This window comes from Octodon degus, unplaced genomic scaffold, assembly GCF_000260255.1.
Source record: "Octodon degus isolate 3935 unplaced genomic scaffold, OctDeg1.0 scaffold00034, whole genome shotgun sequence".
NCBI classification, from domain to species: domain Eukaryota; kingdom Metazoa; phylum Chordata; class Mammalia; order Rodentia; family Octodontidae; genus Octodon; species Octodon degus.
Window position 1 is genome coordinate 11,918,453 of NW_004524610.1, and position 12,525 is coordinate 11,930,977.

Consider the following 12,525-nt stretch of genomic DNA (forward strand, 5'->3'; position numbering starts at 1 on the left):
CTCCCCACCACCCTCCCCACCATCTTCCTATCATTCTCCTCACCATCCTCCCCACCAGCCTCCCCAGCACCCTCCCCACCATCTTCCTATCGTTCTCCTCACCATCCTCCCCACCAGCCTCCCCAGCACCCTCCCCAGCATTCTCTTTCAGTGAATGCATGTAGGGCCATAACTCTTCCCCACAGCCGTGACCCCACAGATGAAGCATTGTTCTCCTGGGATGCTCACCCTCAGTGTGTGTCCAGGGTCCCACTGAAGCTGCTATACAGATGTGGAAAGCCCATGGACAATCCTTAACTTCTCAGTCTCCAGTACCCCAGAGTTCTGATGGATGTCACAGGGTCCCACACCTTCAATTGTTAAAGGAAGGCATTTAAGACAGTGTTCGCATAAAGTATCAGATGTGACCACATGTTTCAGGTATACAAAGACAGTTATACCAGGCAAAATATTCTAAGGGTTTATTTCTTGTCTCCCTATACCATATTAGTTATAGTATTCAGGATTTAAGCACCACAAATCTGTTGAGTAAACCATACTGAATTATGCAGAAATGAATTTTTTTTGGTCCATTCTCTGACATTCCATAGTCATTTTACCTATTCCTGTTAATTGAAGTTAGAAGACAGATCTGTTAATTTCTTTCCTTCTAAACATCTATGAACAATTTACCAGTTCTTAGGGGATAAGATTCCTGTCTCTTAACACACAGCCTTGAATACCTATTATAACAGAGTCAGGTTCTAGGTAACTAGTATCAAGTAATGCTACCAGCAGGTAAGAAGTATCCAGTGAGCTAATATGAAAGAATAAATATTAGATGAACCTTTCCTTTTTTCCTATTAATTCTTGTCCCAAATATGTTTGGCAGCATGGCCTGTCATCCTATCTCTGCCAACAAATTGAATTTCTAAACCATGCTTCAAAGTGTCTGTGAAATCCTTCTACTGCTATAAAGCCTCCTGAAGTCTCTACAGCAAGAATTAGCACTTTCTTATGTTCTTATAACTTAATTTTCTTCTAAGATACAATTACCCTGTTTCACCTTGCACTATAGTCAATTTTGAGTGCATTTCTTTTTAACCCAGATAACTTTTGGCTTTTAAAGACAGAGACCTTGGCCCACTCATCTTTAGAGTATCTAGAAATCTTCCCCTAATGTGTTCCTTTAGGTTAGTTAAACTGAACATGCAATTATTTAATTACAATTTTCAGGGTAATATTACCAGATTAAAAGGTAGCTAAATGACATGTGGCTAATGTCTAAAATTTTCTAATTGTTGAACTCAGTCTGAATCTCAGAAAAGTGGTATTATTTTCTTTCAAATTATAGTAAATGAAAAGTATATCAGCACAAGCACAGAACATAGTGTCCGGGACAGTGGCACAGTGCTTTCCGGGGGACAGGCTTAACCAGAGTTACAAGTGGGTTCCGTCTTCCCTGCCTGCCTGTCCCTTCCAGAATGTTCTCATTTTTAGTGCTTTAGGACTTTCTTTCTCCCTTACACATTTAAAATGTGTTTTGTCTTGCTGATACCTATTATTTGAATTCATCTCAAATCAACATTAAAAATTAAACCTGGCAAGAATGTTAGTGGCAGAATTCTAATTTGTGTACATGTCAGGATTCTAATTCTTAACACATAAAACAGGACAAAAGAAACTCTTAGCACGTCCCTCACAATGACAATGGGTCATACAAATTAAAAATCAAAAAGTTAACTTTAAATAAGTTCCCTCAGTTCTAAGAACCTCTGTTTACTCTTACAATTTTTTTATTTTTTTCTACATTCACTTAAATGTTCTCAGATTTTATCAAACCTATTTTCTTCCCAATCCTTGCTTAATAAAATCATTTTTACTAAGCATCTAATGTGTGCAGAACACTATGATATGCATAAGAATCCTATCATCAAGAGACTCATTTAGAGATAATAAACTTTTATGAATGTAATGCTCTGCGTTGTACTAGGAACCTTGTTAACTTCTGCAACTATAATGATACGTAAGTAGGATTTCTATGTCTTGTTAGAGTATGCCATAAAATGGAAGAGAATCATCTTCTAAAACTTAGCTAGCCAGTTTAGTGGTTGTAATAAAGCCTTGTATAAGGCACAGTGCGCTCTTAGAATCCCATTACTTGGGTGGCTGAGGCAGACGAATCACAAGCTGGAGTCTCATCCAGGTAACTTAGTGAAACCTTGTCTCAAGATGAAAATTAAAATGTGCCAGGATGGAGCTCAGTGAGATGGCCCTGCTTTCAGTCTCCAGCATGCAGAAGGGTTTGGGAGCTGTACAAGACGGGTGATGGGAAGGCTTTCTCCAAGAAAAGGAAAGATTTATAATTGAAGTAGGAAAGGGAATTCAAGCAAGACAGGAAACATGGAATAAATGCATGTTCAATGACATTGAAAATCTGTTTTCTGGAAAGCAGGTGCCTCCTCTAGCAGATCCAGCCAACATTAAGGACTCTTGAGTTGCGAGAGTGCAAACTTCGTAGCATCATGCTGCGCAGTGGGTTGTCACTGAGATGAGGCCACGCTGTAGGTTCACATGAATGCAGGGCTCAGTGTACTGAGCTTGGGGTTAAGGAGATCACAGGGCAGAGCAGCGAGTGAGCAGGGCCCAATTTTTCCCAAAATGTTTCTATCTGCTTGTCTTGACCAATGTGGCAATGGAAGTCCTGTTAAAACTTAAACAGGGTAAGGGTTGGCATGATAGCTCAGTGGAAGGGCTGGCCAAATAGCTCATCAGATTAAAGCCCCTACAAGCAGGCACAAGGGCTGGGAGTTCGATCCCTGGGCCTGCTGTGCCAGACTCGGGCATGGTGGCACACCTGTAATCCCATATCTGGGGAGGCTGTAAACAGGTGGATCACTATGAGTCTGATCTAGTAGTGAGACCCTGAACACCCTATAGATCCCTCCCTAAAAATAAAATATATTAAAAAAAATAGCTCATTGGACTAAGCACCTGCTTAGGAAAGTGCAGGGACCAGGGTTCGATCCCCAGCACCTCTTGCTGCACCAGCCCTGCTTCTGGGTGCACTCAGCCAGAATCCAGATGTGATGGTGTCTGACTGTAATCCCAGGGCTGAGGAGGCTGAGACAGGAGGACCACTACAAGTGTGAGCTACAAGTGTGAGCTGCACAGTAAGACCCTGTAGAAACTACATAAAAATAAATGAATAAATAAATAAATAAACCAGGGCAAACTGTCCTCCTGTTCTACTTAGTCAGATCGGAGAAATGCTGAATTTGTTCATTTTCATGTCAAGGTCGTATGTCTGGCTCAAGTGTATGCATTTTTAATATGTATTATGAAAAGTGTTTAACAGTGTTGTAATTCGCATGAATCGTTACCGCATATAAGATGAAGTTGCTCAGTAATGAAGAGGTGCGCACAACGGGCCCCTTGGTGGTCACACTGCAATTCTCTTGCATTTTATCATGGAAGTTATTCTACAAGTTTAATATACGTGAAGCTCAAAATCATAACTCTCAGAACATTAGATTAGGATCAAGTAAGTTTTCCCCTCAATTTGGTTAGAAAGGATCTAGCTTTAGAAGAAGATTGTGTGCAAATGTTTAAAAATGATACTACACTTTCATCTGCCTGAGAGGATAACATGAAGACTATGCAGTTAGCATTTTCTTTACAGACTCCTAATTGTGAAGGTGCCTGCGGCTCTTCCTCGTCATTGAGATGTCGCATCCAGCACTGCTGGGACAAGAGAAGAGGGTTCATGTGGGCTCAGTGTGAGGAGATTTCAGACTGTACCATGCTGGCTGCAAGCAGGATATCCTGGCAGAGGGCATTGCAGAGGGGGAGCTGCAGGCCTCACGGAGGGTGGGAAAGCAGAGCAAAGGGGACCCAGACGAGAGACCGACCCTGCCTTGTCACACCACCAGACCCCAGCTTGCAAATCACCTTGCAAAGCAGAGAGGTGTGGAGGCTGTGGCAGAGCTGCCCCCTAACGGAGGGTGGCTCCATTCTTGTGCCAGGGCCTCTCTCAGTCCTGCCCTCTCTCTTTACAGGAGAACGTTGAAGGAGGAGACTGCAGCCGCTGCAAGTCCGGCTTCTTCAATCTGCAGGAGGACAACCCTAGAGGCTGCGATGAGTGCTTCTGCTCTGGTATTTCAAACAGATGTCAGAGCTCCTACTGGACCTACGGCAACGTAAGCACGTCAGGTCATCCTCGGCGCTGCTCCGCCACCTTCTCTGTGTTTGCTTTTCTTCTTTGTAAGATAGTTTAAAGTATATCGTAGAGAGCACCTACTTAAATTTATCGAGAAGAAGTGATACAGGTGCCTTCAAACACTATTGCTGTGTCTCCTCTCCAAGCTTGAATGGGTTTCAATATCCGTCATCACTACGTAAAACAACAGTGGAATTTATTTGAATTTCCAGAAGACAGTATAATAGAGAAAATATAATATCATAATATAAAAATTATATTTTCTATTCATTTGCATGTTTGTATATGGTTTAGGAAAATTCCTTTGTCATTATTATATATAGTATATATTACTCATCAGTTTTTTGTTATTATTTAATGTTTTCTGGGATTTTTTGCTATTAAAAAGAACAATAATGTTGGATAATACCTTCACTTTTAGTTGATTTAACGTTTTAAAAATTATTACTTAAGCCAGTTATGACCAACTCGGCATCATTTTTCTTTCTTTTTTCTATTTCTTTTCTTTCTTTTTCCTTCCTTCTTACTATCTTTCTCCCTATTTCTTCTATCATTGTCTTTTTTTTCTTTTTTCATTTTGTGTTCCTTTCCTTATCATCTCTTTTAATATTATAATAAAAACTACAAATATAAAGATAGCTTTGTTGCACATATGCATGTGTATTAAGTACAATATATTTTATATGTAGCCCAAGATAATTTCTCTTTACTCAAAAAATACAAAAACTCAGAGGACAAAATGGCAGGCTATAAGTTGGACAAGGCTGAAATCTACCTGGCAGTAACTGGGCTGTCTCCTTCTAACATGCTATGTTCACCCTTCCGCCCCTGCCGCCTACCACACTGCCCATGGCCTCTCCTACAGACAGCAGTTTCTCTAAGAGAATTTACGGGAAAACCGGACCTTCATAGTCTTGGTAGAGGATCACTGGTGGATTTTTAAGCAGTAGATTGAAATAGACTTGTCTTTTCAATAACTTCTGTTTTAATAAACCATATCCGGTTTACTTCTTTATTTTATCATTCATCAGTTCTCTAAATAATATACAAAATAGCTATTATATTTGTAAAACTTACATTGCATTCTGTCATTTGGAATATTATGAGTAGTTTCTGAGATGCTGTCACATATAGATATGAGTTTACACATATGATATACACATTATCAAGTGTGTTATCAAAGCAGACTTTAAGGAATCAACAAGAGATGATCATTTAGTTCCAAATTTCTGCATTCTGTAGAGCCCACCCTGCCTCCTGTCGGCCACTGATACAGCCGAGTTTGGCAGCCAGTGCAGGAGCAAAGCCGGAGACATTCAAGCCTGGTGCTTACCACATTCCACTGTCTTAGACCCCTGAAGTTTGAGGTTGGAAATAGAGGAAGGGAAGGAATTTGTTTCCTGTTGTCCTTGAAACTAATGAGTTCATACCAGTTCTCTATTTTTTTTTTCTTTTTGACCAAAGCAGTTTTAGTGATTCCACAGCTTTGAAACAAGAAAAATCAAATAATATCTACATGCAGAGATTTTCCGAAACTTTTTTCACCCTCACATTGTGGCCAATTGCCCTTGCTGTCCCAGCACCAAGCAGTTCACACATGTGTATAAGACCCAGGTAGCCGACAGCCTGAAAGTCAGTAAACAGTACCTAAACTCAAAGTGTAGCTGTCTCTCTGTCCCTAGCTGGAAACAATGGAAAAATGAATCCTCATGCACTCCTTCATTTCTGCTTTAGGGCTCCTTGCTTTTCTGGGCCAGGAAGCTAGGCCATGAGTTCCCAGAATACTTCTGAATGCATGGGAAGGCACGTACAATAGTGTAGGTGTTGTCATAGCAACAGGTTGATGGATTCAAATGACCTTAATCCTCAATGTCGACACTGTAGAAAAAAAAAATGGAGAGGAAGAAATACTAAATGAAAAGCCAACTTGCAAGTACTAGCATATTTTTTCTTTTCTTCTTCTATCTTAAAAATATATATGCAACCCTTTTGAAATAGTTTATGTTCTTTAGCAACAAGAAATTTCAACTGGCATAAAAATATGAAAGTCTAAGTCCAGTTATTTGGTATACTGCATAATGTTCTAATGGTTGTGTAACTCTGAATGAATTTATATTTAAATAAAAGCAGTGCCAGTAATCACAAATTTTAAAAAGTAGAGGTTCTAAAAGCACCATTCAAATAAGCAGAAATCCGAGGAAGAATGAAATGGGCACTGGGAGCCTCTCTGAGCACGTGAAATCAGTTTAATGGTATTCATAGTAAAGCGCTGATAGGCTTGTCAATAAAATGCAAGCAATATGAAAGAGAAGATGGTGGTTTTACACGATTATTGTCTTCTGTAAGATACGTGACATGAGAGGCTGGTATTTGACTGACATCTCCAGCAGTATCCGAGTGGCCCCCCACCAGGACAACTCTGGATCGCCCTACCAGGTCAGCATCAGCAATGCCGAGGCCCGGAAGACCCTGCCAGACAGCTACTACTGGAGCGCGCCAGCCCCCTACCTGGGCAACAAGGTAAGTCAATAAGGCGTGTGCATGAAGGTCTGCTTGCTGCACTCTCAAGGAGAGTGCGCTTCACTCCGCATTTCTTTAAAGAAATACGCAACTAACTTCTACCGTAGTGGATTGTCAGAAACAGCTAAAAGACTTCAAGTCCGAGCTTTCTCCCAGTCACATGAGTGAAGTCTGCGTAGAGGACATTAGTGTGCTGCCTCCCTAATTTTTAATACAAATTTTAGCTCCAGTTAAGCTTTTCATGGATGAATTAAAAGCCTAAGGTATTTTGTAGAATATCTTATAGGTATTGGGAAAATGATGTTTGTGGGAAAATAGATGTTTTGTGAAGTAGGCCATTAATGAAATTCTGAAGTCTTTCTCATCTGTTTCTAATTCATTTCAAGATTGACATGCAAAACAGATACTTTTTCTTCTACCTGGTATGAATATTAATTAGAAAAACAAATTTCTATCCTACATAGTTTAAGCTTGCTATGAGGCGTGCGTGAGCAACACATTTCCTGTAGTTCAGACAGAGAGCGACCCTGGGTGAACCGGACTGCAAGCACGTGTTTGTTTTAAAGCCCACTCACCTGTGCACACACACACACGCACACACACACACACACACACACACACACACACACACACAGATAAACAGAGGAAGGAGCCTCAGAGATGCAGTCTGGCTTTGTTTTCCTGCTGTGGATTGTCTCTCTCTAGATCAATGGCATGGAGTTCAAATTTTATTTTCCGTAATAACTTTTTGCAAATTATATTGTGTCTTAATTCTGAAGTACTTGGCTGTTGGATGAAAATTTGTATCGTGTTAGTTGATAGCTAAAATTAGCTTATTACACTAGAATCTCCCATGTAAAACATCTCTCAGTGAGCTGATGCTATTCAAAGTTAGAATGCCATGTTATTTTTTAAGAAATACTTATTGATTAAACAAATAAAATATATTCATAGCTATTGGATCTTGTATGTGAATATTGAAATAAAAAAACTTAGTATTATATGTTTCTCAGTAAATAGGAATTGGTAGCTTTAATTGGTTGAAAAAATTTAACTCATGGACAGGTTCTTATTTTTAACAGGCTTCTAAATGCTATTTAAAAATGTGTAAGTGAACAAAACAGGTTTTCAATAAACATGTATTTTAAAAGAGACAGCATATGTTGCATAAAATTCAATAGCTGCAATAAAAATCTAATTAAACTTTTATTTGCAAGGCCCTTTAAAACAAGAAGTCATTTTATCCTATTCTATTTAGGAGCCTCCTATATTCCCAACAAGAATAAAATGGGACATATGGCTTGAATTTCTAGTGCTTAAAATTGCTAAGAAAAATCTTAAAAAATAAACAGTCAGGGTCTTTTTTCCCCCTTGCACCCTTCACAGAAGTTCTATGAAGAGATTTGGGTCAAAATTTAGAAGAGTTTTTAAAATTTTATTTTATATAATGCTAAATTTATTTGGAGATAGATGTTCATAAAAATGGCCATATTTTCCACCACTTCTTCTTTGGTCATATGCTTTTCCTTTGTGTTGGCTGAAAATCAGTCTGACAGAAGGGAAGCAAGCAAATGAGGCATTACATGGTCTTGGATCCAAGAATCTGGACACTCAAGTTGTCCTCGTTGGCTCCTGGACATCACTTCCCCTGCCCTGGCTGGAATGTGTCTTATCATCTCATCCCCACCCACAGGGAAGAACGCCACACTCCGCTACAGATCACTTTCATGTCTAACAGCTGTGCTTCCCGGTCCTCCACTTTCCATTTAGTGAGTGAAATAGCAGTAACAGGGTGTGCAAATTGTTTGAATATGGAAGCCATTTTTTAATGTAATGTGGAAGCCCTTGGTGGTTTACTGACAGTGTCTCAATATGAATGAAACAATTTGCTGTAATAACTGAACCACATAAATTTTTGATACTATGAGCATACTGCAAGTGCTCAGAAATTACTACAGTACATCTTAACTGTCATGTCACATCATGTAAATTATAGCCATGTTGATATGCTTAGCTTGGTTGATTTAATATCTTGCTAAGGAAATGGAAAATTGCAGGGCCTTGCTTGTAAATTCAATAAAGCCACTTTTCTAAATAGTTGAGGCTAAATTCTTTATCAGTAATTGCGTTCAAGTCAGAGCCACTGCCAGGATCTGACAGAAATATTATATCAGAATACTACTGCATCTGCTTAAGTACTGAATGTCATTGACACCTATAGCCAGCAGGTTTTGGGCTCCTAAGCCATTTACTGCTTTTTGTGGTGCTAATTCCTAAATTAAAAATATTTATGGCATGCTATTAGCTTTCTCTTAATGTTTCCATAACAGTTTGCAAACGTTTTCCCAATCACTTGTTTAGAAGGCTGCTTGCACCAGAGAAGACACACGCTACAAAAGTGCTTCCGGCGCTGATGAACTACCATGTCAGAAGCCTGCCTGGCTGTGGCCGACCTCCAAAGTCACGTCAGTCCTATAAAGAGTACTTCTTACCCTGGGAAACATTTGCAGTCACTTTGCTGTATGGGATAATAAGGTAGAAGTAAGAGGAAGAGTGTGTGCAGGTAGTGGATGACGCCCAGAGGAACATAGCATATTTTTATGCTGCTGGTCAAAAAGTTCCTATGATCTTCACCATAAATTAATTCTTCGGTCATAACCTTGCACATATGTGTATTTTGGCACAACTGGTAGTTTGTTTGTGTGTAATTTTCCCACCTTATTTTAGAGAGTCGAAAAGAAGAAAGTCAGGTACTCACTGGGCTAAACTAGACAGCGCTTTGTGTTCCAACACTGGGTGAGTGTGAATACTTGTTTTCAGAGCACTGGGGCAAGCATGGAGCCAGGCAGAAAAGGCTTATGTAGAGGATGAGGAATCTTGCTGACTTGCTATAAGCCGCAGTTCTCAAACAGTTTAAGAAATTCAGACTTCGGATTATTTACTGCTTTTGTGAATGAAAAGCTCTCGGAAGACTGAAGTTGTCATTCGCCTAAGGTTATCCTAGTGGTGTGAAACCCTTCTTGTAGCTTCCCTGCCTCTGCAAACTTCTCAGAAAATCTGGTTTGCCCTGTTTGCTGTGTTTCCACATCATCTTTAAGATCTGAAACTCTTTCTTTGAACATTATTGCATTAATCTTCTGTGATTTGTTCTTTACAAAATAATGCCTATTTTCTATGACATTACGCTGCCTTTCCTTGCTAGCTTAGTACAACTTTTGAACTGCTTCATGTCACTGCCAATAATATGAGACCCTAGCTTAAGGTGTGCTGCTGACACAGCAGCATCTGCCTCCTAGACGTAATCCTGGTAAACTCTTGCTGTACTTCTGTGAATGTCATTTCTACTTCACAGAGCCGAAATTACAGCTGTGGGTTTGAAGAAAGACATTAATGTTTGAGATTTACAGGGTAGGGTAATTCTTACCTCATAAAATTCGATCAAGAAAGACTTTGTGACTGATGCAACATCTTATCATACAATACATTTTCTCTAAAGATGTTAATTATTACATATGCCTAAGAACTTCTTTCTACATCCCTAATTCCATTTTACAGCATCTGTCCAAACATTTCTTCTTTCCTTTTTTTTTTTTTTCACAGAAACAGGGATTGAACTCAGTCCCTTGCACTTGCCAGGGAAGTGCTTATTCTACCAAGCCATCTCCCTAGCCCCCACATCTTATGATAAACAAGCAAAATTCAAAAATCGCTTGAATAGTTACTGAGAAATGACCTTTGATTAGCAGTTTATGTATGAGTTGGAAGATGATTTTAATCATTTTTAATTTAATTATGATTTACTTTTTAACAGCATAATTTGTATTTGCGACTTTCTTGCTCCAACTTCCTCAAAACTACTCAAAAGTAAAATTTATATTAAGAAGCTATAACACCCTCTAATTTCAATCTTGGGTTAAATGGATTAATCAAAAAGATGATTGTGCATATAGAGAAAAGCCACTGTCTTGGATACTTTTCTTTTATTGCTGGGACAAAATACCCAACATCCAAAATTAAGGAAGGAAAGGTTTATGTAGCTCACAGTTAGTGAAGGTTTTAGTCCAAGCTCTGCAGGCTCCAAGGCGGGGTGGCATGCGGGCAGCAGCTCAAGTTAGCAGAAGACAGCAAGAGCAGCAAGAGCAGAGGGAGAAAGTGAGACTCTTTTCTGCCCTTACATTGTGAGCAGGATTCTGGGCCCCAGGGAAGGTGTCGCACTCACACCATCTCCTTGTCCTCTTCCACAGGAGGATTTTTACAAAGTGAGGCCCTGGCCCTCTTGCTGAGTCACTTCCTTAAATTTCTAAACTTCTCAATTGGACACAATGTCTCAACTATAGCAGCCTTAAAATTAGATATGATAAACTGTGATTTTTTTATTCCATAAAGTCATGAAGAGTAATTTGGGAATGCAATAGGATCAAGAAAAAGGTTTCTATCTAAAATAAAGCAAGTGCATTGTTAAGCATAAACAAGAAAATAAATATTAAACATAAACAAGAAAAATAAATATAAAATATATATGCGAAAGCATTGGTTATAGTTTAGGTCACAGAGTCACCTGTCACGGTCTTAGACTTTTTATCCTTGTCATAAAGTTATCTTGGTATTTTTAAAGTTAAATTTATAAATCATTTATTCACATATATTATATGAAAGAGCCTCCTCATACATGTATTCTTTTGTTTCCACTGGTGTACAATGCAATAGAGTACACAAAGAGACAGTTTTTACAACTGACCAGCTGAACAATTGCCAGATAGGAGAATGTTCAGCTTAGTAACAGCCTAGTGGAAAGAAGAGAGTTTACTTCAGAATAATTTTGTTATGAGTTGGCTTGTGATACTGTTGTTAAAAATTTAACATAATCTGTGGCTACACTGCTAGGAACTTACTTGCTGGTCACAAAGGAGACCATGGCTGGAAAGATCCCCAGCAAAGCATATGCCACCTAAGATGCGGGGCTTATTTCTGAATGTCAGCGAGGTGCTGTGCACCGTCTTGGATTACTCCGCTGATAAGCCCATAGCTGCTTGTGCTCTTAGGAGGCGCCCAGGTGGAGGGCTCGGGGGCATGGCTTAGGAGGGCACAGCTCTCGCTCAGCCTAGCGGGTGCCTCCTTGTGTCTGGGCTGCCTTGCCTCGTGCAGCTGTCCTCCGTGCAGCCCTGCCCCATGAGACACCTGCCCTGGAGACCAAATAAATGCCCATGAGCCAAAATAAAGTTCTGTTTTAAGTTATGAAGGTCACTTATTTTGTCTGAGTGGCAAAGAGGTGACTAATACATTGGCAAAAGTCGTCAACGAGTAAACTAAGCCATTCCAACTGGAATAAATGGAAACCTGACCGGAAGCCGGATGTTCTGACCCCTTCAAATTAGACATTCTTTCAAACTCTGCTGTTTATTATTGAGCGTCATTGAACTTTGGAGTAGAAATACTGATGCATCCTGAGCAAAAGAAAGTATACTTACAGGAGCAGTAAATATATTAATTTATTTAGCTATAAATGAAAGAGATAAAGTACAAATATTAGTAGGAGGACACAAGCCCCAGTACTGGATTTAAAAGGGTTACAAAACATTGGCAAAATTTAACAAGGAGAAAAAGGTAAACATCCATGTACGTAATTTTAGTAATGTAGGGATGGTCATAAGTTGATTTACTTTTAAGTCAAACAAATAAGGAAATTTCAGAAAATATGAATGCTTAGGGGAATATCATGAAAAATATTTACACAGTATTAAACTTTGAAAACATAGAAAATAAATTTCTTCATTTCTTTTTTTTTTTTTTTTTTTTTTTTTTTTTTT

At 39.2% G+C, this 12,525-nt stretch overlaps 1 protein-coding gene across 1 annotated transcript in view; it reads left to right on the top strand.

The window, feature by feature from the left end:
- Positions 1-12,525, top strand: part of Lama2 (laminin subunit alpha 2) — a 639,722-nt gene that overhangs the window by 298,318 nt on the left and 328,879 nt on the right. The window contains exons 11-12 of the mRNA XM_023714262.1: positions 4,038-4,178; positions 6,545-6,718. Of these exons, the coding sequence (XP_023570030.1) occupies positions 4,038-4,178; positions 6,545-6,718 (315 nt within the window). The remainder of the gene's footprint in view (positions 1-4,037; positions 4,179-6,544; positions 6,719-12,525) is intronic.